The sequence below is a fragment of the Haliotis rubra genome, unplaced genomic scaffold (assembly GCF_003918875.1).
Source record: "Haliotis rubra isolate DU_JTF1 unplaced genomic scaffold, ASM391887v1 Scf1728, whole genome shotgun sequence".
Lineage (NCBI taxonomy): Eukaryota > Metazoa > Mollusca > Gastropoda > Lepetellida > Haliotidae > Haliotis > Haliotis rubra.
The window spans coordinates 58,209-85,703 of record NW_025765701.1 but is presented as its reverse complement, the minus strand read 5'-3'; the positions used below and the strand labels follow the sequence as shown (position 1 = coordinate 85,703).

At 39.5% G+C, this 27,495-nt stretch overlaps 1 protein-coding gene across 2 annotated transcripts; it reads left to right on the top strand.

The window, feature by feature from the left end:
• The first annotated feature begins 369 nt into the window (after nt 1-369).
• Nucleotides 370-27,495, top strand: LOC124272768 (multiple epidermal growth factor-like domains protein 10). 2 transcript variants are annotated; one of them, XM_046707974.1, is made up of 6 exons: nt 370-466; nt 543-571; nt 25,043-25,126; nt 25,734-26,255; nt 26,461-26,593; nt 27,335-27,495. In XM_046707974.1, the coding sequence occupies exons 1-6, from the start codon at nt 396-398 to the stop codon at nt 27,417-27,419; spliced, it is 924 nt and encodes a 307-aa protein (XP_046563930.1). In that variant the 5' UTR covers nt 370-395; the 3' UTR covers nt 27,420-27,495. The 2 variants fall into 2 exon arrangements, with proteins under 2 accessions (XP_046563930.1, XP_046563929.1); XM_046707973.1 differs by lacking the exons at nt 370-466; nt 543-571 and adding an exon at nt 2,779-2,922.

Sequence of the window (27,495 nt, the reverse complement as noted above, 5' to 3'; positions counted from 1 at the left end):
AGTATGGTAACAATGCCAAAACAATAATGTATAACATCTAACGTATACAACAATAACATCGTCGGCTTAAATCAACGATTTAAAAAATGTATCATTTCATTAAATGTTAAATGTATATACGCTCATTATACTGCTAACTATATGCATGTGTGTGCCTGCAGTTCAGACCTAAGACGTTTGGGCGTAATTTAGAAAGCCTAGGACACGATGACTTTGTATGTCAGAAACCCCCTGTGATACCCGAACGTTGTAAATATCAGCCACAGTATGTGTTGCTGCATTGCGTAATATCAGTCATGTGACTTGTCAACGATCATGCGTTCAGGCAGGTTATACTGGCTGGTTATAATAAACACACGCTATAAGCGCCAAAAATAACCGTAGCTGTGTCGACAATGGATGACAGAAGCATTACTATTACCAAAGCTTGTGTAATAGTAATACTCACAATCTGCAATCTAGGTGTCTCCTAGAGGGGGTATTCGCGTTAAGGCGACTTTTTAGTTTCAGGTATTCGCGTTAAGGCGACTGGCGAATGAGCACTCCCAGAGTAGTACCGAGCCTAGTAAAGGTAAGACATATTTTTTTCTATCAAAACCAAAGAGTCGTTCGAGGGACCTTGTCATAGTTAGCTTTTCTTTTCTTTATCAAACACGTATATTTCAGACAGACAGGCAAGTTTATTCAAAATGTATATTTCGCAAGAAAGACAAGTTGAAATAAACAGTAAGTGAAATTGTAGCGTGTTATTAACGTTGTTTCAGACGGTTACCAACGACAAATTCAAATGATAGCATCTGCACACTTGCTCTACAACATTTGAATGACCATACTAGTAGGTCAAGGTTACACAGAGGGGAAGAGATACTTAATAAGGGGAATTTCACATTGTATAGCAGTTACTGCTGTAGATACAAAATATTGGAAAAGGTAGCTAACATTTTATGTAGCATTTCTGACCAAATCCAATTCTAAACTTTTAAATTTTCCATTAATACACTAACATTTTAAAACATAAATAGGTCAACATGTAAATGACAGGTTTACCATTCCATAACGTAAATTTACTCAAAGAGAGTAACATGAAACGTAAGATATATAGGTGTACGTGCCATTGCATCAGGATAGAGTAAGTACGCAGAGAAGACCAAACAACAAAGCAAACATGTGAATGTCATGTTTTGAATACAGCTCTGAAACACAAGGATTTGGTTCTTGGTATACTATTCCCAGGACTGTTGGTTCATTAGGGTCGTGTCCAAACATTAATGTTTTTGAAACATCAAAATAACTCTGCTTAAAACTCATTTTAATATATTTAGTGTGTTGTTAGCCGTATTCCATATTCCATTTGGCCATATCTGCAGCAAGATGATGTTCTGCAAGAATAAGTCAATGAACAACCTATTTCTGAAAACTGTACAACGACAGTGAGTAAGAACAGTATTTTCTGGCAACCGAGTAGACACACACAGACACAGACACACACAGACACAGACACAGACACAGACACACACACACACACACACACACAAACACAAACACAAAACATACATACATACATACATACATACATACATACATACATACATACATACATACATACATACATACATACATACATACATACATACATACATACATACATACATACATACATACATACATACATACATACATACATACATACATACATACATACATACATACATACATACATACATACATACATACATACATACATTCATACATACATACACACACACAAAACATACAGATATACATACATGCCTACATACATATACACAGACACACACAGACAAGCACACACATATATATGTATATACCAAAATGCAGTTTTGATGCTAAGACATATACAGCAATGGAGCCACAAACCTTCATTTGACAAATTGATTAAATGTGGTATTGGGAAATACAGCTACGAAGTTTTCTGTTGGTTATGTATTATATATTTACAAAGTGAGATGTCACTTTTCAAGTTTTATCGATCTTGAAAGAGTGCAAATTACAGCCGATACTTCTTTATATGGCAAAAATCGATTAGTCATTATTTATAATTGATTAAAGAACAACCAAAACAGTGAAATAAGAGAGTTTATGTTAATGGAGATTAACCTGGACTGTATAACATTGGTTAAAACTGTAAAATAATGTAGTCGAGTTGGTCATAGGGAATTATAAAATGCCAGAGAATAGTCACTCTCGAGTTTCTTCTAAATAGAATCCACAAGTTTGTAATCAAACTAGGTGATGACAAACATACCCATATCATCTGTCAGTATTGCATTTATTTTTACTCCACACAGGTATTCCGGGAACAGGTAATGGTCGATAACACCTCTAGTTTACTGCAAGCTAAATTTAGACAGATTTTTGTAATCGATAGTGCTTTCTGAACTTCACTTTCAATCAAAATTACAGGTTCGGCCTCAACGGTGAAGTTAATATCGTAGCTGCATAAATTCAAAGAGGACAGATGTTTCGGGTTGATATTCCAATACAGGATATGCTGATCGGATAGACACACTGAGTTGTGTTTATACAATCATCGTTTCTTACATTAAATCATTGACCAGAGTACTGTTGACTTTCAAAATGATAAATCCAATCCATTATAACTGTTGATTATACGTTTCATTAAACCCCATCTGATTTAAAACATCATATCAACTTAACTTACCCCAAAGCTACCGAGTATGCAGTTTTCACGCGTGGTTGTAGAGCGGCGATAGTGAGTTATGAGTGATAGTGAGGCGATAATATCGATTCCACCCAGCATGCTCTACTATGCCGGAACAATACGTCACTGTATTATGTTACAAGGATATACACAACAACAACATGTAATGGCCGAGGCGATCATTGAGAAATATTCAGTGGTAATCATTCCTGTATTTACAGGTAGGAACTGATGAACTATTACCCTTTTCGATGTACATGTGTAGTTTCCTTACGTGTATGGCAATTATACATAACAATGGCATTACATTGGTTTCACATATTGGATAATGTTGTCGACAATTTGTGCAACCAGATTGCACTCAAACTGTAATGCAACCATGCATTATGATGAAGCCACGGTGTTATTGCAGTTGATTCTAAGACAAGAATACATTCTGTAGTAATTATGCAATCGGGAGATATATCAGAGTCAATCATTGTTGATAAGATAATAATGAATACTTTGAGAGTACACCATCACTTGCACTTCCTTATGACCATAGTGGGCCAACCATAGTTGTTTCTACAGAAATCGCTCTTGAAAGATACTTGGCGTATAACGTGAAATTTCCATGTGTACGATTTTCATTTCCAAAACCAAACCAAACAAAACCAAAAACAAGAAAAAAAAACCGGCTAGAAACAAATACTAAACAAATGAGTGATGCAAGATGATTGTCAACATTAATGGTCTACATTAATTAATAAATCATCTTGAAAACTGTCAAAATCAAGAATGACACACCATGCACGAATATGGGTGCGACATGGTTGTGCTTTCATAAAATCGCTTATACTTTCTATAAAAATTTAAAGTTCAGGTTCCCCCCTACTTTCGCTAAGGGTATATATCAAAAGACATCTTCTCTATTAAATAATGCTGCCTATTTTTGAGTCATTATAAATATAGGGAAAATTTCTATATTGTTCGTATCCATAGCGATAAAAGCATCCAGTCTCCATACGACGAGGTAGACCCCGGTAGCATTGTTAGGATCTTAATCGAAATAAACTCGTCGAACACATTTTCTAGGCCACTTGTTTCGGAGAAATCTATCTTTCCTCGGGAATAGGACTCATCTAGGTCATTGAGGCACTCACATACATGTCTAGCTAACATACAGAGCGTTCACTGACATGAACGCTATGCAGCACCTCCATAGGCCGCAATGGTGGAAATCCTTTGTCGCACTTTCGCGCACTCGTTACGACTTTTGCGCTCGAAAAACTTATATGAATTACTTCTTTGTACTTATACCTACACGTGCACCATATTTTCGTTATCAAAATATCCAAAAATATATATTTACAAGCCATCAAACATCTCAGTCGATCGCTCACATATGAGCGGGGCCATTTTGAATCACGTGACCTGTGACGCGAAGGGGATATCCCTCCCAAAAATAGTAACACACGTGTTCCATACCTGGTTGCTTGTTGACAACACATTTTCATACATTTTAGGCAATTAAAACGATTGTATGGAGATTTTCGTTTCCAATCTAGACTGACTGACCACCCCTGCTTTTTCAACAGTTGTTTTCAAAGGAATTGCTGGTGACTTTTCAGTGCTTCATATAATATAAGATTATTGCTGTCACTTTCACAGTTCCATGGGTGTCTCTGTACTACTCCTGAATATTTGCCTACAAAACACAGTTTACTAATTGAATTTAGGACTTAAATATTTAATGAGTTCACGAATTAATTATCTATAAATTTCACGTATACCCAAAAACCTTAAATATTTCTCAGTTCACAACTCTCCTACCTTGAATAGTATTTTAAATATTTCCATGTTGTATTAGGTCTCAAGCACCAGCTACAAACCTTGACAAAATCATCTATTCATTTCCGTATTAGCAACCAAGTGGCCAAAAAGTGTTATTTGTCATCATGAATTATTAACAAATACTGAAATAAGGGGATACATCAATAAATCAATTGTTGAATGAGGGGATCATTCAAATTACAGCTGCCAAATATCATACTTAAACTCTTGTGCATACACCATTGGACAGAAGGCTTTGATTTGTTAGGTCAACTGAAGAAAATTCATTTGCTAACATTACAGTACCTCTTATCTTTTGACAGCAAAAATAGCAGGCTTTCCACATTATCAATGAAGTGTTAGTTTAGAAAGTCTGCTTTTCAAGGTGCAATAATTAGATGTTTATTGAGAACATTAAAGAACCACTAAACTTTGTTTTTTGTTACTCTTTTAACCATTACATATGAAAGATTTGTGGTTAGTCTTATGCGGAACACCAAATTTATTCTTTAAAAACTTGTGGTTAATTAATACCGAGCGATTAAAAGTGGCCAAAAAGTCGCCTGCTTCCCTTTCGCCCGCCAACGAAACCACAGACAGGTTACGTAACTCTGTCGCCAGAGCACTGCAGTGACGTCATATGAGGAACGATTTTCAGTTAGTTGTATAGAAAATGTGTAGCACGCTCATCATTTTGATGATTTCTCGACATCAACGACGACATGCCGAAACGTTGCTTTGTCGTCAATTGCTCCTAGGGGTCGGGCGATAGTGTCCCCATGCACAGATTTCCACAGGACCCCGCAGTTCGTGCTAAATCGGTTATCTTTGTGAGTGCGAAGCGAGCGTTGTGGAAGCCTGAAACATATCTTATTTGTGTTCAGATCGCTTCACGGAAGTTAAAGAATCAAAACTACTTACTAGTTGTAGTAAAATATGCATATGATTGATGACCATAAAGATTTTCTATGAGACAACTTGTAACATAACGATTTCTTCCTCGGAAGTGAGGTTGTGGTCGAAGTAACAATAATATTGTAAGTAGTATTATATTGACACCCACCTCGCTGCCACGAGAGAAATTGTTATGTTATACGCTATGTCATGCAAAATATCCTATTGGCCATCAATAAAATACATATTTTACTACCAGTAGAAAGTAGTTTTGATTTTGTAACTCGGTGAAAACAAACCTAAATACCATTTATCCTCAGACTGGCGGATGTTCCCGACAGGGCGCCGCCATTTTTAAAAATAAAAAAATCTGTTAGAATTAATGAGATTATAGTTTGTTTTCATCAAGTTAGAAAATCAAGATTACTTTCTACTCGTAGTTAAATATGTATTGGAATCATAACCAAACGGATTTGCATGACACAACTTATAACATAACGATTTCTTCCACGGAAGCGAGCCGGGGGGGTCGAAGTCACAATACTGCGCGATACATTTCTTGCTACATTCCCATGGTTAATGTCCACTCACCAGTATGTAGATACTAGTCAATGTGCGTCTTTATATTTGGTCTTATAATCCTAATTAGTTTATTATCATACTTGTATGCATTTTGAAACTAAATAAAAAGCAGACGATCTGCTGATACTTATAGTGAATTTATAACAGAACTGTAATATCTAGACATTTTATAGTTTGCCAATGTGAATCATAATTCGCACACACACCCTAGTGCATGTTGTCTGTCTCATTACACTTCACGGCGAAAACAATGATTCTGTTGAATGCTACGACAAATGAATACAAACAAAATGCAAATATTAAAATTAAAATAGATTAAAGTTATAGGAACAATATCAGGCCATTACCTTGTTCGGGGAATGCATCCATCAATATCCACAAAACTGTTCCAAATGATGTGTCTTTTAACAGTTTAATATACGAAAAGTGATAAATCTTTTCAGGTATTGGTGTATAGTCTCATTGGTCACCCAAGATAGCACACCTGGCAACTAATTGCATAATGTCCGCCTTTCTTTAAAAACAGTAATTTAGTTAGCCAATAATGGGCAATCAATCAATGTATTGCCGGTTAATCCTTTGAAAGAAGGACGTTGTTTTTACGCAGACACCGACACGACAGAGTGTATTCAGTATAGATTAGTAAATCTACATACATAAACACTACCTTTTGACAATTCCGCTGTGTAAGATAAAAGTAATTAATCAATCAGCGTGTTATCGGTTAATCCTTTGATCGATGTTTATAATGTTGAATATTTACTCCAGACACAAGAAATGCCAAATGGGAACCTTTGTCGGGTAATCTACGTGTGTTACCACTAATTATACCTGTTATAAATTCATTAACTGACCATCAAGTGAAATAACATGTGTAGGTTTATACCACCTAACACGGGTTACAACAAGAGAGTATGAATTTCTTGTATTGCATGTGAAAACTTATGGGCCGACACTGTTTTGAGAATACAAACAGATTTTTACATGACATGATTAAATATCGAGGTAAAAAAAACACAGAAATGGGATCAATTGGGATCAGTCATTATACAAATAGGGCCTAACGACACCAAGCGATTTTGACAGAATCGTCTATGAAAACAAGTTGTAACTCGGAAACTAGGCAAAGCAGGAGACAAAATTAAATGACAGTAGATTGTGAGAACATATAGCTTTCATTTTCCACAACAATTGTCACGATTTCAGGTTTATACAGGCCTGTAAACAAGATAATTTAACCCCCTAAAATGTAGATGAATTCTGCATCGGCCCTCAAAGCTATTCCTCATATGACGTCACAGAGGCGCGCCGCTCTGATTGGTTGAAATTTCGTTCGCGGGTGAGAATTGTGCACTGTTGTCAAAAAGGTCGATTTAAGTCAATTAAAGGTCGAAATGAGTAGTTTTAATGACGGGGTTTCATTTATAACGATGCCAGTTAGTGATTTATGTATTTGTACCTCCTAGGGTTTATGTGACCTTTAACAATGATAAGGATATGAAATTGTGCATGAAGTTTAATCTTTTGAAGGTATAAGTTTAAACTCATGTTAAATTAAAGTGATAATTAATCATTAACATTGATATGCACTTTATTTACTGGTATTCAAGGTTGAAAGTTGAGAGAAGAAACCATGGATGACACTGTCTGTGCCCATTGCAAGGGCAAGTTCAAGAGAAAAACAAAGGGATGGAAGAGATATAGTTACAGCTTAGTGTTTGACGACATGTCTATTTTTTTGTGAAACTCACTGCTATAACTTATCAAAACAAGAGTCATCAAAAGATGACAAATCCCCCTAGGCTCCAGAAATTTGAAAGAACATCTGACGGTTACTGATAGTCCAACTTGATCTTTTTTACTTAGTCCAAATTGTTTCCATGGAAATCATGAAAAATATAAATACTAAAACTTTGCAAATAACAAAAGGCACTACTTCAAGATCTGTCTCATACATCTGCTACGTTTTGTTGAAAGATAATGAAAGGTTTTCGATGGTTGCTCCGGAAAAGAAGTCCACATCCTTTCCATGGAACCGAGAAAATTAAAAATGTCAAAAATCTGCAAATAGCCAAGGCACCACTAAGGTTCTGATTGATATTTATACCAATTTGTGGTGAAAAATATTGAACGGTTTTACAGTTCTGCTCCGGAAAAGAACACTACAACCAATTTCAGTCAAAGTCGAAATTGTTGCCTAGGAAACACACACAAAAATATTTTATACAGAAATCCCAAACTACCAAAAGGCACCAGTACACCACCAGATCTATCTCTGTGCCAAGTTTGGTGAAGAAATAGTAAACGGTTTTGAAGTTCTGCTCCGGAAAAGACGAATGTGCACGGACGGACCGGCGGAGCGCATTTTAATAATTGTATTAGTATTTGTTCATAACTCATGATGAAAAACACATTCCCTTGATGTAATCAACATCTAATCTCCTATCCAAGGAGGAAATAAATATGATGATGAAGGTAGGAGAAATGTGAAATGAGAAATATTTAAGGTTATATGGTACAAATGAAATTTATAGATAATTGATTCGTGAACTCGTTAATGATTTAATTCCTAACTTCTAATAAGTCTTATTAGTAAACTGTGTTTTGCAGGCAAATATTCAGGAGTAGTACAGAGACACCCATGGAACTGTGAAGGTAACAGCAATAATCTAATATTATATGAAGCATTGAAAAGTCACCAGCAATTCCTTTGAAAACAGCTGTTGAAAAAGCAGGGATGGTCAGTCAGTCTAGATTGGAAACGAAAATCTCCATACAATCGTTTTAATTGCCTAAAATGTATGAAAATATGTTGTAAACAAGCAACGAGGTTAGAACACGTGTGTTACTATTTTTGGGAGGGATATCCCCTTCGCGTCACAGGTCACGTAATTCAAAATGGCCCCGCTCATATGTGAGCGATCGACTGAGATGTTTGATGGCTTGTAAATATATATTTTTGGATATTTTGATAACGAAATATGGTGCACGTGTAGGTATAAGTACAAAGAAGTAATTCATATAAGTTTTTCGAGCGCAAAAGTCGTAACGAGTGCGCGAAAGTGCGACAAAGGATTTCCACCATTGCGGCCTATGGAGGTGCTGCATAGCGTTCATGTCAGTGAACGCTATGTATCTTAGCTAATACATGTCATGCGCAGTCTGTAGATAACACTCCCGTAGCACACTTGCATGTCGCACGTTTGTGCAGCGATATAGAATGATTAACGTGTTTTACGATGCAGTAATAATATATTTTCCTTTCTATCAAGTTCAACACTTGCCTTGCTTTACATTATCCTTTTTAGGTTGCAAGGTAATTGATGTTAAATGTACATATTTGCAAAGAAATGCTCACTGTGACTAATTTGTAGCTACCTAACCATAATTTAGGAATGCAATGAAGACTTGAATTTAAACACTTACATAATCATTTTCACGGATACCAGGTTTTTTTCCAGATCACTTCTACTCTAACATTTGTTGGAAATATATATATTACACAAGTAAGTGTGTCATATGACTTATACGAAACAAGTGTGAAATTTTGTATTGCCCGAGCGAGAACGAGGGCAATACACTATTTTGCACGAGTTTCGTATAAGTCGTGTGGGACACTTGCGAGTGTAATAATTTCTTTATTATCTATTTTATTCATGACTGTACATTTGTGCAGTAAAACACGGTAAGCAAGTGTGACTGCCCTGTTCATTGACGTCACGTTCAATTGTTTAAAGACGTCACAGACGACTAAATACAGAAATACAGAAACAGTGGTTGCTATGCAAAAGTGATATGTGCACATGCGCACATATGACATATATGACACTGGTTCACCTTATGGATAATATATACTATTATTCATTCATCTGTTGACAAGCAAGGATTTAATTGTATGATATTCTGTGATGTCTCCAAACCATTTTGTTAGCTTTGCAAAAGTGGGTTACTACATAAACTTTAAAAAATATACATTTCGAGGCCGCAACAAAACGTAATTGTAAATGGTAGTGACCTCAGCTAGGGCATATATACACCACTCATAATAATGTTAAAAAATTCACCTCGTTTATTTGCAGATGACAATTACATTGGTCTGTTTGAATTATCCACTTGGAAATATCTTTGAATCAAGATCTATCTACGGTCTGGCCATATTGGCATTATGTGATAATCTGCATCTTAAATGATATTTTCTTTACGAACACATAAATATCGAAAAATCACCATTATCTCAAATCTACATTATTTCCATACAACCTATTACACGACCAAGCATCCGAAGCCTGGGATGACTTTGAAAAGAATATAGATAAAACTGTGTGTTTACGCAGAAGTAAAACAACAAAACTGTACATTAACTGACAACAACCTCTGTCCAGGTTACCCGTGAAGGTCCGGGTTAGAATGAGCTTTCAGTAACCCATGTTTGTAGTAAGAGGCGACTAACGGGATCTTGTGGTCAGGCTCGCTGGCTTGGTTGACACGTGTCATCGGTTCCCAATTGCGCAGATCGATCTTCATGCTGTTAATCACTGGATTGTCTAGTCCAGACTCGATTATTTACAGACCGCCGCCATATAGCTGTAATATTGCTGAGTGCGGCGTAAAACTAAACGCACTCACTTACTCGGTCCAGATTACTAGAAAGACCTTTTACCACCAAAAGTAACTAAGATTAGTCTCCGTAATCTTAGAAACAGGAACAGTATTGGTATTCCACACACTCTAAACCTACCCACCAGCACTCTTTTATATCCGTCTATTCTTATCCGTGTAGACTCACGCTGTGGAATAGAATTTCTTCTACACTAAGTCCTTCATTGGACAGAAAAGCAACGTTAGTTTGTTTGTTTTTTGTCAGAAAACCTAAATCCATTGTAAAAATTAGAACTGCAATATTACTATTTTACGATATCCAGGCAACAAGTGCATGCTTATGGCGCTGGTGGTATTTCCCTCGATCATTGGATGTGAATCTCAACGGCACATCGTATTATCAATGTCAATTCCCTGGGAAGTATACAACTCTTGCAGCCACTAGGCGCACCGAGTTAGTGTTGCTTTCTCATCCTAACGAAGTACCCATTCACAGCTTGGTGGACTGAGACACATAGTCACAGTACTTTGTTCAAGTTCACTGCACGTTGCTGTACACGCAACTAGGTGTTTGCACGTCTTCATGTAGCCTCCATTTGGTCATATACCAACGGTATATTCGTGGTTTGTTTTAAGTGCACAGGGATGTGTACTGTATACTAGGGATTGTGACAACACTGAAAGAGTCTGCACACAAATTTGACTCTGTAGTGATCACCAAGTCCACTACGATGTTGACCACTAGTGGAGTTAGTCGCGGCTCGCACCTTGTAGTAATTACGCCCCAACCCACGGTTTTTAGGTAGACCCTAGGTAAGGCTGTGTTATACTAACAAGATGGCTTCCACGAACTCGCTGTGGCGATCGGCTGTCTCCGGTACTTTCCGTCTAGTCCTCAAACTTCCGGTTGACAGCTCCGATCACCACATCCCTCCCTGTTTTATAGGCCCCTTCCCGCGGAATGAACGCCATCACCCCCCTCTTGTAGGATTCGTCACTGAGGGGTTTCTTTATGAATGTCCACTTGGGGGAATCACTTTCTATCCCCCAAATTCCCAGGGTCAGACCCCGCATCACACAGTTCATCGGAGCCAACAGTTCCCTGCTCACCAGATTTAATTTCCACCCGCGCCTCAGGTGGGTCAGACAGTCCCTTGCACTTCATTTTTCAATTTCCATCTTCCTATGAGATGGGGCACCTAGTCCATCACATAAGTACCTGGTCTTCCACCCCCTCCTTGAGGTGGAACCATCCAAACCCCTCACTCGAGGTTCCCTTTCCGCCTTTCTTTTAGGTGGAACCCACTGCCTTCCACCAATGTCCATGCCGCCTCCCCTTTGTCGAGGAGTGGTGTTCCGGCCCCCCTCCCGGAAAAACAGCTGAGCCGCATTCTCATTGGTGGATGAGAGCAGCTCCTCCGTGGTGACCCCTCTGGCCTCTGCCACCAGGTCGGCCACCAAGCACAGCAATGCCGGGGAGTTCACCCTGTACCCCTCGGGTGGCATGTAAGGGGAGTCGGTTTCCAGCAGTATCCGGTCCCTGGGTACCCCAACCCCCAACCCCACCCCACCCCCACACTGGCCTCTACATCACCTGCGGACAATCACTGCCATCCCAGCGGGAACATGTGGTAGCAACTCCTTTAGGACGAGCTCTTGCTTCCTCCATTCCTAGGCTGGGTGGAGCCCCGCGACTGTGGGGTACCTTGTGTCGGCGCTGACCCGGCTAGGATAGGTGGGCGGGTCACAGTGTACTTACACACCCCACACTGGCAATTGTCCCAGGGGGTGATTGACTTCAGGAACTGTCGCCAACAGATCTGGGGTGGTCCCTTGGGGTGCCCGGCCGAACATCGCAGCCCACGTTCGGTCCAGATGGAAATGGGAGTCAAACAGATGGTTCAGCATGATTGGCTCCTGGGGAATCCTCTCCTGCATCGGCCCCTCCGCCGATGCCTCCCCTCCAGAGGCGCCCTCTTGTTCTTCTGGCCACCGCTCCGTCTCTATGACGGCTCTCTGATACCTGGTAGTCTCCTGGTCTGTATCTGGCTCCAAATCCGGCTCTCTTCATCCTTGAGGGAGCTCCCGATCCTCGGGCAACCACATGGCTTCCGGAGCATCCACCTCTAAGAGGTCTTGGTCCCATTCTTGAGGGGCCTGGCTTCGGGCAGTCCAGCGAGTGTGGGACGGCACGGCCACCAGAAAAAGACGGAACTCCCTTTGTCTGTCCGGGGCTACAAAATTCAAGAGGTGCAGCAGCACCCTACACTGCTTCAAGCAGGCCGGGGAGTTAAGTGGCTGCAGAGCAAATTTCACTGGCATCTGCCATCCCTGGACCCGACACAAATGCCACATCCCCACAACTGAGCTTTTGTGGATCGTGCAGTCCCTGGATAACCTCACTTTCCTATTAAAGAAGAGGTAAAGATCTTCCAAGGTGGCCCCAAGTCCCAGGATCCACGTCCCCAGCTGACGTAGTCCCTGGACCACCTTCTCGAGGACTTCCTTTTCGGGGGACTTCCCCTGAGGGTACCTCGCCCCAAAGTAGCGTGGAAGATGTGCCAGGAAGGTGTGATCTTGCAGCTTCCTGGTCACGGTGCCGCATCCTCGCGCGGGACACAAAGAGCCTCGGGTCTTCTTCCCCCTATGTGCCCCTCTCGATCCTGCCGATGACGCCGATGTGACATTCGCCGAGGGTTCCGGTCTGGAATTCATTCTGGCTGCGGCCTCCTCAAGGTACCTTCCACTCCCGGCTCCCATGCGCCCCAGGCGGTCCCACCCCGCTGGACGGCTCTCCTCTCTAGGTCGTTTGCTCCTACGACCCTCCCAGGCTGGGGTTCCTGTCGATTGGGTGTTATTAGCTCCAGCTTCATCTCTCGGTGCGGACCGGCCAACTCGCTGCTTTCCCCATGTTCATTCGGCGGCGGCCCTCCTTCTTTCTATGCTTCATTGCGTGCAAATGAGAGCATTGGCATGGCATCATCATCCTTACGGAACTCTTCCATATCCTCCACCTCCTCCCTGGTAATGTTATAACCCTGGCTCCTAATTGACATGAGCCTATCTACCTGGTCTCTGGAGAGTCCACTGTGTTTCAGCTCCATGGGGTTTGCAAAATTCACAGGTACCACTCTAGCAGCCATTATGAAAAGCCTCAACTGTCACACGGTCCCCTCACCGTGAAGTGTCTCCGATATACCGTGTCACTATTCTCCCCTCTAGTAGAGGTTGGGGATAGTTATGTCTGTATCCCTCCCGAGGAGTGGTCGGAATAAATTGGTAAATGTCACTATCCCACCGAGTAGCGGTTGGAATTTGCAATGTTTGTATCCCTCCCGAGGAGCGGTCGGAATAATGGGTAAATGTCACTATCCCACCGAGTAGCGGTTGGGATACGCAATGTCTGTATCTCTCCCGAGGAGCGGTCGGAATAATGGGTAAATGTCACTATCCAACCGAGTAGCGGTTGGGATTTGCAATGTCTGTATCCCTCCCGAGGAGCGGTTGGAATAATGGGTAAATGTCACTATCCCACTACTGTTGAGGGGTGTGTTGAACCCTTTACCCCCAATTACAGTGATACCATTTCCTAGTAGTAACGAATGCGCTATATATAATATATGTTCAGTTCCATACATGCATGCCTAATTACAAAGTTCACTGGCATCTATCCCACTCGGAAGTCATAAATTCCATATCACTTACCGTGACCCGTAGGTCACCCACCCCAGCCCGCGTGCTCCCCCACGGGGGTAACCTAAATACCCTAAAAAGCCCCACTATAGCTACTTTTCGTAAGGTAACCAGTCCTCCCCTCTCCGATACAAGTACGGATACTAGATACTAGAAAACCCTTATAAATGTACAACAAAACGCTCAAATTCTGTTTCACCCACTTCAGGTGGAAGACCACGCGGTCTCCCAAACACGGGAAAACAGAAAAGTGACGAGCGATGACCCAAAGCGAGAAAATAGGATTCCTCGCTTAGAATCCTGTTCGCAGCGCCACTGTAGTGATCACCAAGTCCACTACGATGTTGACCACTAGTGGAGTTAGTCGCGGCTCGCACTTTGTAGTAATTACGCCCCAACCCACGGTTTTTAGGTAGACCCTAGGTAAACCTGTGTTATACTCACAAGATGGCTTCCACGAACTCGCCGTGGCGATCGGCTGTCTTCGGCACTTTCCGTCTAGTCCAACTTCCGGTTGACAGCTCCGATCACCACAACTCCAAGGTTTTTACACCCGGTCACAGGTAGGCTTGATCCCGACTCGTCAACCTCGCTGGAACACTAGCCTAGCGCCTTAGCCAGCTCGCCCACCGCGCCCATTACATAAACAAAGTTTTATCAGTATGAGGCCTGGACAATGGGGAACATTCCTCAGTTATCTCCCTTTACAGCTTCGCCATTAGATGGCGCCAATCACTACGGTCCTAAGTGTACTTCCGGCATAATGATGGCGTTCAAAGTTTGTTGCACGGTCGATTTCAAATTCGCAGCATGATACGATGCCTGAAACGTGCTGTCTTGCCTCGGGATGATGCAATAGAGGTTCGACGTGTCCGAGAGGTCAAAACTTGCTGAAGTGGTGGTTGACTATCATTCGCAGTAGCAACGAATGAAACAAAAGCATGACGAGGTAGCCGTCGGCTCTCGCTGGTCTCACTCTCAGTGTTGTGTTCCATTTCCACTTCTTACAGAGCGATTTCGTTACTGTAACTAATTATGGTAAGTACCACGTACTTTGTATCTTTTTACAGTTTGAAGGAAACGTTGTTATTGTTATTTTCCTTGCCAAATTTAGTTAACGTGCATGCCAACTGAAATTACGAGAATGGGTTGCTTTAGTCCAGCATATAACTAGACGACTCTGCTTAAGAGGGACACATTCTGTACAAAATATTAGGGGCCTCTCCTGTAGTAATCATCAAAACGTACAGTACACAATCTTTTCGCTTTACAAGGGGTGCAGCCCAAGGCGTCACCACCATTCTGTAGAATGCCACTGATGTTATCGTCTGAAATCGGCACCCCCAGTGATGATTAGCTATAAAGATGATAAAACAGTTTCTGTAGTTATTAGGCTTTATTCATTGTTAACATTGTTTCAAAATTTTCCACCGTACTTGAACACAGCTATTGCATTCTAATTTCAGGTTAATCTATTGAATATATTTTCAACTATATTTCAATTATATCTTAGCAAAGTATTCCTCACTTATTATGGCCTGTTGATTTTACCGGCTTGTCTTCTCTCATACAACACCTTGTCATGCATCTTAAATACAGTTGTCAGTTTGACACTGAGTTACATAGAGTAATTTACTTAAAATTCTAATGACAATGTATGTGTATACCGCTTGGGTATCAGAGGGTACGGACGTGTTTCAGGAGCTCCGCAGGTGAGGTGAAATAGTGACCATTCTAACTGAATTATTGAATGTGTGCACAATGCGGATTTACTTACAGACTATCTGTAAAATGTGAAACATGTACTTTGAATCAATGTCATCATTTATTAACACAAATGAACTTTGATTTTTTTTCTGTATACAAAGTTTAGTACTTGTCCACCATGTTCACATAACTACCTACTCACAACCCAAGCTTGAATTCAAGATACAACAATGAACGTCTCGAACAGCGAGAACAATGTATGTGAAACAATAGGTGAGGCTGATGACATGGACAATGAAGACATATACACCACCCAGTCGTGTGATGAGATTGACAAGTCAATCTACTTGGAAATAAAAGCTAAACTTGGTTCTAAAGACAAGACAAGCTTTATTGACAGCATTCAAGACATATACAACCACAACATAAAAGAAATAAATGATGTAAGAGAGAGTTTGTATGACTACGCCAAGCAGACGTGTGTTAACTTCCCAGCTGGTCTACTTGTGAGAAGAAAAAAATACTCAGGCAACAACAGCGCCGGCCATATACAAGTGTGCTCAAGATGTGTACTACCTATATCATTACATTGAAGGTACTATTCGTACAACGACGTCACCAACGTCAATACACCAATCAAGATCAACAGCACATCTTCATCATCGACTACTCCCACTGAACGAGCTTCAGGTGAGACAAACGACTCAACGTGTTCCATACTTAGCCACATTGTACAGTTGAAACAGATTGTTTCTCGTGGACAAAGCAAGTTGGAGGAAAGGGTACAGTGTATGGAAAGTAGATTTTCTGATCACATCATGAGATTAAATGAGACTATCCAGGAAAAGGATAAATCTATATCAGACCTACAATCTAAGCTCAGTGACTCTGAAAACAGAAGGTCAGAACTGAGATCGGAACTGAAACTGTATAGTCAAGAAAATAAATCATGTCGGGATCACATTCTACATTTAGAAAGTGAACTATTAAAGACAAATTATTCTGTCGATGCCAAATTAAAGACAATTGATGCTAAATTTACAAGCCTCTCTAGTCAAATAAAGAACTGTAATGAGAAAGTAAAAGGTAGATCTCTTAACAGTGAATCTACCTCGAACACGGACTCGACACCAACGACACCTGCAACAACATAACAAAGTGAAACAGCGGTGGAGCAAACATCGCGTCTGGAGAAGGACAAAACTAATACGTCCAACCCTGAACCCCGTCATATTCCAGTCATATCCAGTCAGATCAACGACAACAGTGTGCATCCACCACAGGACAACAGGAACACCATAAGCTTCGTATACGACAACTACGACGCTGACCTCCCCTCAATGGATCCAGGACATACAGACAACACAGATTCCTGGAACCAAGTTGATCGTCACCCATCACGGAAACGGGACACCAACAACGTAGACAAGAGTGATAATAAGGTAAAGAACAATACTACACATCCTATCAGATCACTCTCTAAACGATATCATGCTCTTCAAGGTGTTCCCAGAATCAAAACTAAACGTCTTGTGCTGTATAACATTAGTGCTGAGGAGTCGTTCGATTCAGTAAAGGAACTCATTCATGAATATACTCATGATCAAAATGTGCGTGTGACCTTTGTCAGGCTGATGAAGAAAAATGTTCGTTCCAACTATCAAGATACGTACACTGTACAAGTAAATCTCGATCTTGACGATTATGAGGACTATGTTTCCGGTAATAGAGACTTTTGGCCACCTGGAATCCGGGTGAGAGACTATGTTCCAAGAAACAGGTCATATAATGACGAGAGTGAATCGTACAGTAACAGTTATTAATATTATGATGTGCAATAACGTTATCAGTTGTATTAGAATACCATTATTCCACATTGTCATCATAATGACTCTCTCTCTGTTAACATGGAATGTACGTGGACTACTTCACGGTGGTGAATACATCAATCAGACAATATCACAGCCTGTTGATGTTGTTGCTATACAAGAACACTGGCTAACATCAGGTAACTTGCATCATTTCAATGCTTTCTGTGAACTGAAAACTGTGACTTATAACTATGTGAAAGCAGACTCGTCATGCTCACGTGGATCACACGGTCTGGCACTGTTAGTTAATTCAAACTCCTCGTGGAAAGCGGAGAGAATTACAGTCAACTCTGATTATGTCATTGCAATCAAGCTTAGCCGTTTCAACTATTGTGATGTCTTTGTCATTGCTTGTCGTCTGCCATCAACGAATGTTTTGCATGCAACTTACTGTAGTGCTCTCAGTGAGCTGTTAGATTTGTATTACTATCTATCTGAAAAGAGTTCGACCTTTATTTTAGGTGATCTAAACTCTGACATATGTAAGCATATTTTATCACACAGAGACAAAACTTTGAAGTGTGCTTTGTCAGATAGAGACCTCATAAATGCTCTCAAACTTATGCCTACGAATTCACATACATGTAAATATACTTGTAGGTCAAAAAATAATTTATTCCAAAGTATGATTGACTACATTCTTATACCATCCGATCTAAGCACACGTGTTACCAGTGTTATGGTAGATCACACTTGTCCGTTTAGTGTATCAGATCACCTGCCTTGCTCTATGGCCATAAGTATGCCAGTAAAGGAATGTTATAGCAATCTTCATTATGGTATTCCAAAATGGAAATTAGCCAATGAAAATGACATTAACGCTTACCAAAGACTATTCGAGGACGTTATGTATTCTCGGAATTTTCTCTCATGTAGATTTTAAACAACCAGACAATATAGATCACTTCAATGATATGATAAGCTCTGCTCTATTGTATGCTTCCTCAAATTCTATACCTCACAGTAACTACAAACCATACCTAAAACCTTTTTGGAAATCTAATTGCCTAAATGATGCTCACTACGATATGTGAGTAGCTAGGCGTGCATGGATCAACTCAGGTAAACCTCGCGAACAGGACTCTGAACAACGTTTGGCCTATAAAGATGAGAAAAGAAAATTCCGATGTCTGCTTCGGAAATAAAAAGATCCCATAAAAAAAGAAATGTTAAAAGAAATTGAATTATCTGCTGAATTGGACATAAACACTTTCTACAAAACTGTCCGAAAGCAACGGTCAGTAGTTACAAATGTATCTACACTTGATTACGGAGGCGAGAGCGGCTCAACGCCCTCTGAAGTATGTAAAATATGGGGCAAATACTATACCGACCTAGCTCAAGCACATGAGTCAGAAACATTTGATGATGATTTCAAAAATCACATATCTCAATTGGTTAAGAAAATTGACAATAGCCGCACTGAGGATTATGATGTGGAACTAGAAAGAGACTTTCTATTTGATGAGGTAAAGGATGCTGTTAAGTCTCTTAGCAAAAACAAATCCCCAGGTCCCGACAAAATTACAAACGAGCATATCATATATGCAGGTGATGTATTCATTAATTATGTATGTAAACTATTCAATCATATGATTGAATCTCAATATGTCCCATACGAATATAGGATTGGAATGGTAATATCAATATACAAAGGTAAAAATGATAAAACCGACCCTCGAAACTACAGAGGTATCACACTAACATCTTGCCTTGGTAAATTATTTGAAAAGCTCTTGCTCAAACGAATTGAAAATAAATTGCTTAAATCAAATCCGGACTTTCCTGACAAGTTACAATTTGGATTTCGAAAGAGCATGGAGCCATAATGTCTGTGTTTACTCTCATGGAGAGTATACAATACTATAACCATAGAGATTCCCCTGTCTTTACAGCCTTTCTCGACAATGCAAAAGCATTCGACAGAATTTGGCATGATGGTTTATTCTATAAGCTTCATGAACTTGGTATTAGAGGTAATACATGGAAACTGTTACATCACTGTTACACCAATAGCCAATCATTTGTTGCATACCACGGCGAGAGGTCAGATATGTACTTGGTCAAACAAGGTGTTGGACAAGGGAGGGTTATATCCTCTTGGTTTTTTCTCATTTTTATTAATGACCTAATTACATCTTTAAGAGAAGCTGGCTGTGGTATCCGTGTCTTTGGTATGGACGTTCCAGCTGTCTTGCTTGCTGACGATACTACACTCATAAGCACATCCCCTAATGGCCTACAGGTATCACTGGATATTGTCTCTTCATACGCTTCTAAATGGCGTCTAACATATAACCCATCAAAAGTACCATCATCGTTTTTAGCAAAAGAAAAGGCTATGATGTAAACGTCCACTGTAGCATTGGTAACATCCCAATCCCCAATCAGAATCTACCGTATATGGGGGTGTACTCTTTACAAGTAACCTCTCAACAAAAACTAGAAGTGAAAAGTATTGTCAGAAAGCAAGACAGAATGTAAACTCACTTAGATCTATTGGACTGAATGATTCTGACCTACATCCAATCACTTGTGTTAAAATATGGCTCAGAATGATTCTTAAAACTAGTCTCTATGGCTGTGAAGTATTACCAAACATCAAAGTCCAACAGGCTGACACCTTTGAACAAACACAAAGATACTTTGCTCGTCTTGTGCAAGGTCTTGATAAGAGGTCATCATCAATATCTACCATTGCAAATTTGGGATTATGGTCACTAACTGGGTATATCGATAAATGTAAACTACTATTTCTTGGGCGACTATGTAACACTGAGTGTAACAACTTTGCAAAACATATCTTTTGTGCTGCTATTGCAACTTCAGTAAAATCTAACAACATCTGTGATGATCTTTTATCAATATCTGAAAAGTATAATCTAAATACATTTGTTGACAATTATATTGCTCAAGGCATATTTCCTCCAAAACGGGTATGGAGAAGAATTGTAAATGCTACTGTACATAGTTATGAAGAACAATTATGGCGATCACAAACTCTCTATCGTTCAAACATGTCATTTTACGCAACAACTCATACTACACTCTCTTATCATACTTTCTGGCAACTGGCATATAAACACCCTAATTATAAATCTTCCTTGCAATTTTGTGTCAAAATATTATCAAGAGGTAAAATCTCAAAAGAGTGTGCTCTTTGTAATAAACAAACATTTGACTATGATTTCCACATGCTTCTTCACTGTGAAAACCTAATACAACAACGAAATGATTTCTTTGCATACTTAATTGATAAACTTGATGTTGAAACTTACGTAATATTTGAAATGCAAGGTGAACAAGATATGTTGTCATTTCTCTTCAGACGAAAACGACTTTTATAACTCTATAGATTCAACACTATGGGAAACCATACTGTTACGCTTTTCTTTGTATGTATATGACCTGAAACCTCACCTTGTGAACTGTTATACAGAATGATTCTCTTCATGTCATAAATTTCTGTACATATATCTCTAAACATCCAATTGTTAATATTCATGTACGTGTTGTAATAATATGATGTTTTGTTTGTAATCTTCGGTAACTACTGGAGGAAATAAAGACTCTCTCTCTCTAGTAATATTCCACTGATGTTTTCCAGGATGAGAAACAGATGTTGTATGACCAATTCTTTCCCTGGACTGTATCAGCTAACCCACTTAATGCTGGTGGATACTTGTGATGTTGAATGTAACATCAGTGAGGTCGCTGGGGAGGAAACAATCACCCATGATGATTTTGATGGCAAGACTATTGAGCCAAACATTTTCTCTCCAGACTGGGCACAGGCCAAGTATTAAAGTAACTGTATATCAACACTGAGACAAACATGCAGTGCTTCCAGTACTAACTTTTATGCTTAGTGCTGCAACAATTTTCATTTACACAGGACTGTCAAAATATTCAGACTTCACTGTTGTACTTCCATTTTTTGGTGCATATGCATGTCACCTAAATTATCTGTACAGCAATATTGACAGTGTGATTGTCCGTGTGGAAAACGTCAACATGCATGTGATGTAAGTGTTAATCACGGTTCTTCAATTCAAAGGAGACCATCATTTTTTACTGTATTTATATCTATATTTATGAATGTCCATACATGCAGAATATATTATGTTGAACAATAAAAACTGAAATGACAACCCAGACTTTGTTGATTTTTGTCTGATGATAGTTGACACATGAGAATAATCGTAAGTATTGTAGAATCTCAATTGCACCATTTAGACTACCATTCAAAAGCTAAATTATTCCTTGTTTCAGTATTTCAAATGCACACTGTGTTCACTGAGACTGTGAGCCCATTATCATTGTGATAGCCTTGATGTAATTTGCAAACCCTTCACACATGCTGGAATAACAAGTGTGAAATATTTGTATTCAATTCTAAAAGGCTCCCACCTTAAAAGACAATGAATCCGATACCCCCTTGCTTCTGGCATCAGGTAGTTCAGACCTCCAATATTGGTTTAAATGTGTTTGTAATACTTCAGTATTTCACTAAAGCTTAATTACATTATTTGACAACAACTGAAACACAATTTCAAAATTATTCTTGTGTTTTCAAAATGTGATCTGTCATTTAGGTAATGGTTATTTGTGTAGAGAAGAGACAGCCTTTAAAAATGGTACAGATTGGGGTGGGGTCCCAAATGACACTTAGAAATACATTGTGCAAGAAATATGCCAATTTACTGTATGGGATTGAATAACAGCCTATGGGGCTGTTCATAATTTATTTGTGGGTGTGAGGTGGTGATGAATTTAAGGGGTCACCTATTTTGTTCTGGAAAGGTAGAGGTCATCAGTTTTGTAAACATGTACTAAGGGGTAAGAAAATTTGTACATAAAACTGATTATGCTTAAAATTATGGAGTGGGGGTGGGGGTTTAATTGATTTTGAATATGATATCTGCAAAGGGGGTGTCACTTTGTACATGAATTGTAGGGTGGTCATTCACATTGTACATGCTTCTCCATAAAGATCATCACCAAAAGCCACCCCATTAATTATGGCCGGTCCCTAAATGTGTAGTATGTAGAAACTATAAACCGGAAGTTGTGAGCTTATTTATCGTGTGAATGGGTGTAATATATTTTGTTGAACACAATGTCAGCGAGTCGTTAATTCGATGAAATGCTTTGTTTCAAATCCTTTCGAAAACGATCTGTTGCCATAGCATTTCCTCTTTCCATTGCATCCAAAAGTGTTATAGGATATGAGAATAGGTTGTTTACGTGAACGAAAACTGAAGCACTTATGTTGTACGCGTAATCAGGTCAGCGCTAACGTTATTTGTGTAACGCTAATTTCAGTGTACACTAATCCTATGTTCTAACAACTATTACGACCGCATTAATGCTCTGTGTAATGTCACATAATGGGGAGTAAATTGTTTGACGAATTTACAAAGCAACTACTCAATAAGAAATTCCGAGAAACGGCAATATTACAATAACTGCAGTACCGTTCTATTAGCATTATTTTTCGTCCAGACACGCTAGCTCTTCGTGCTTTGACAACAGTCGTCCAGATTCCGTAATTCGTAATATATGAACCATAGAGTCAAAAGTAGGTTTAATGTCGATTTAAGTTTAGGCTTGGCGGATAGGCAGGCCAGTATCAGAGTGACAGCTACTGTTGGACCGTAACTACCGCAGCGCTCCAAGCGCTCCCCATTCCCGAGCCAAACAATTCTCTATGGTGATAGTTCATGCTCACTATTACATAACATATTTACATTCTAAAGTGTGCAAAATGCATATAATGTCAAAAAAGAGTTTCATGCAACTTTCATTCATATACATCTTGCTATTTACGGTTATTGTAAAATTTCCAACAACTCGATTGATGAAGTGTATATATCATTCAGAACAGCACTAGTGCATGTACTGGTACGACTAATATTATTCATTTCAGTTTTAAATATTCACACCTTGGTCCATATTTATTGTGAATATATATGGAAAGGCGTTTCTTTTATTTACTGCTTATCCAGACTTCATTTGACCTTTATGTCAATAAAATACAAAACTGACTGTGCACAACCTGCAACATATTCAGCAACCTTGAGATCACAGCCATATTACTTTTATAAATGTGCGTCTTTTAGTAGTTTGTTGTTTAACTTAGTGTTATGAGAGTGTGTTTCTTTGTAATTTGTGATATCATTGATTGAGTGATAGTTGTTATGGGTTGCACAGTTTGAGGTTTTGAGTGTCGGTTTTGGTTCGCATCTCGCATCATATATGTTCAATGGCAATATTATTTTTAGCGGCACGCCTTTTTTTATAGCGCTTCAGAGTTGCCTCCCTTGGCAATCGTACATACGACTTTCATCATGTAGCTTGTTCGACGGATTTCGTAAAAGTTTTGAGTGGATAACGATACTGCCTACCTTTACTAGAATGCTCGAGAACTGTGTAAGAGCTATATAGTCTGGTTGTTGCGTTCTGCGGCAGGACTAACACACGGGTCTTTATAACATGACTTGATTTGTGTACATCTGTCTGCCATTTCCAAGCTGACTTACATTTTAAGACTATATTCACCATATGTCACTGTAAACAACCTTCAATCAGTATATCTGCTCACACTGTAAATGTCAAGACTCTGGTGAGTTAATATTGTATTTTTGTCACCCAATATTTTAGATTTGTGACTCAATTGCATTGTACTAGATATCTGTATTGTCATTTATTGTAGTTTGCTCATTGTTTGTTCAATATATTATTGAATATTTTAGACTTGTCTGTGTTCTATTTTGCTGGTTCAAAGGGGGCTCTTAAACCTTTTGTCACGGCAATGAATTAACCGCAACACTAGCTACATGTATTTAGTTCCGGTTGGAATTATCCACAAACTTTCAGAATTGTACAGCAACTAGAAATGTAGAAAATTATCCAAATGTAACAAACATATAGCATGTAAAATGTGTGCACAATCTTCACTCCTAATGCAGCTAACGTCAGAATTACATGCCTCTATCCCATTCCTAAAACCTATTCCTAAAACCTAAACCCCTAACCATCAATCACCAGGGGCCAAAGCCCCTAACCCTGAATCCCTTAAACCAAAACAGCATAAGCTTTCATGTCAATGCAAATGTACATCCAGTCGAGACGTTTACATGGTTTGATAGTTGAAGATGATACCCTTATCTCTTTTCTCCAGACAAAATGAGTCGGGATCGGCACCGTGGATTTTTACCAACAACATTTTGCTTTGCTGTGTACATGTTTCTACTGATACACCACGGTAAGACACACCATCTATGTAGTTGAAACGTGTTTATATTAACTCTTCGTGAATGTCTCTTTTGGTCTTGATCACTACAATACCATATGAGGTACTCGATCCATTGTTTCTGCACTTTTCCTTTCCTCAAACAGATGCCAATGAAATAGTGACCATAAATACAATAATGTATCTACCTGTCATGAGTGCAACGACCATTGTTTCACATATTACCCACGTGTAAAACTTTGATCAACACTTTCATATCTTGTTTGAGTGGCATTTTTAGAAGTTGAGACGTACAATATGGAACACGTTTTTATGGATAACAACTTCTTTATTGCGTGAGTGCGACGTTTCGATACAGATTCTTGTATCGTTGTCAAGCAAGAGTATATTCATATCTGTATATTGGCATTTGAAACAACGGTCCACACTATCTCAAGTTGCAGCTATGTATTGATTGGGCAGCCTTCACTTCTTTTTGCATTAAGTCTTTCACAAAAAAGGTTACATTTACCAGTGGCAAGTACATTATCTATAATAAAACACAATTCAAAGGGAAATTAAAGACCAATAGCATCGATCCTGTCATATTGTGATGTATGTGACCTATCGTATGTTGAAGGTGGCAGTAAGTGCGTGCATAAAACTCCACGACACTTGAAGAAGGAAGGCTGTGTGAACCACTGCCCCAGCGCAGACCAGTGTCCCGAGGAATGTACTGACTGTGTCAGCGGCTTCTATGGGTCTGACTGTAGACGGAGCTGCCGAGGAAACTGTTTGAATGGACGGTGTGCCCTACTGGCCAATGGTCGAGCCGTCAACTGTACGGAGGGGTGTGTGTTGGGGTGGAGGGGGTTAACATGTAGTACTAGGTGTAAGCGTCCGTGCCTGGAGTGTGACAGATACACGGGAGATTGTGTGGGACAATGTAGGGATGGTTTCTGTGGACCTTGGTGCTTACAGCGATGTCCTTACCCATGTTCTAAGTGTGACAAAAGCACTGGAGAGTGCTTGTCTAACTCTTCTGGTGCAATTGACCTAAGCCTGAAGAAAAACAACATGCCTGTGGCATTAAGACAGACACACGGTAACAACACACGCAAGATTCCCACCGGCAACATCAACATGTCACACAGCAGTCGAGGTAAGGTGCTCACAGGAATGCTACAAACAGATGTAATATAATTATTTAAGAAAAATATGGTTTGAACACATATAAACATATTTTGTAGTCCGCAATCCCAGTTCTTCGTTGCTAACCATATGAAAATATCACTGAGAGTACATATAACAGGTATCAACATGCTTAATTTTGACAAAGGCTATGTACCATATACTTCCTGTTTCAGAGCCACACCAACACCTTGCAATGCCGTCAACATCCTTCAGTGACAGATGGACAACATCCCCATACTTTCCAACAGCAATTGCTGTATTATCTGCAGTAATTACCTTCATTATTGTCGGTTTCATCTTCCACAGGTACGTATATGTACACCAATGATGGATATACAGCACCCCCATCCATCTGCCTACCTCAGATCACACAATTGCTGGATTTAATGCATCCAGTTTACCAGCAACACGCCATACTTTATTATGGCTCTTAGCAAAGACCACTGCTGGGGAGTCTAGTGTATGGAATGTCCCAAACTGTACATATTCAGCGTGGCTTTCCAGAGTTCGGTCTTAACTACTGTTGATTGTTGTTTAACGCCGTACTCAGTAATATTCCATCTATTTCATCCATCATAAATAATTAAATGTAGAGAAGATAATCCAGTGAATGACATCACGCATTTTGGATACGTTGACATGCATCACCAAAATCAGCGAAATCAGTCGCCGCTTTCTAACAATTTTATGCTATTTATCCTTGAGGGCTTCGTTTGACAGCGTTCATGAAAGAACTGTAATGTTGTCGCCAGTTGAGAAAAAACGACATTCATTCAATCTGAATGGCAGACATTGACATGTGTTTGTTGTCAGTTACCACAGTTGCCACCAGTGTGACAACTGCACTGGCTCTCAAAACATGTTATTAATGTACACGTTGTCAAATGAGTGAAGACGAATCAAATGGAAGCAGTAATGTGTTTACAGTGGCAGCCCTAGATGATATCTGGATGATATCGTTGTAAATCAGAACATTATTTTCAGCTTGCGATATGGCTATTGAACATTCCCATGATATATAGGGTATGATCATATTCCTTTACACAGAATGAAGGTGGCGATGGAGCAAAAGAGGAAAGGAGATCAGCTTGTAAACTCATCACAAACCAAGAGATTAATCTTGCTCTTATAATTCCAAAGTGATGGGTATTGATAAACCCATTATCATTGATGTGCCTGAAGATTCATAAATAAATGCAAGTTATGAA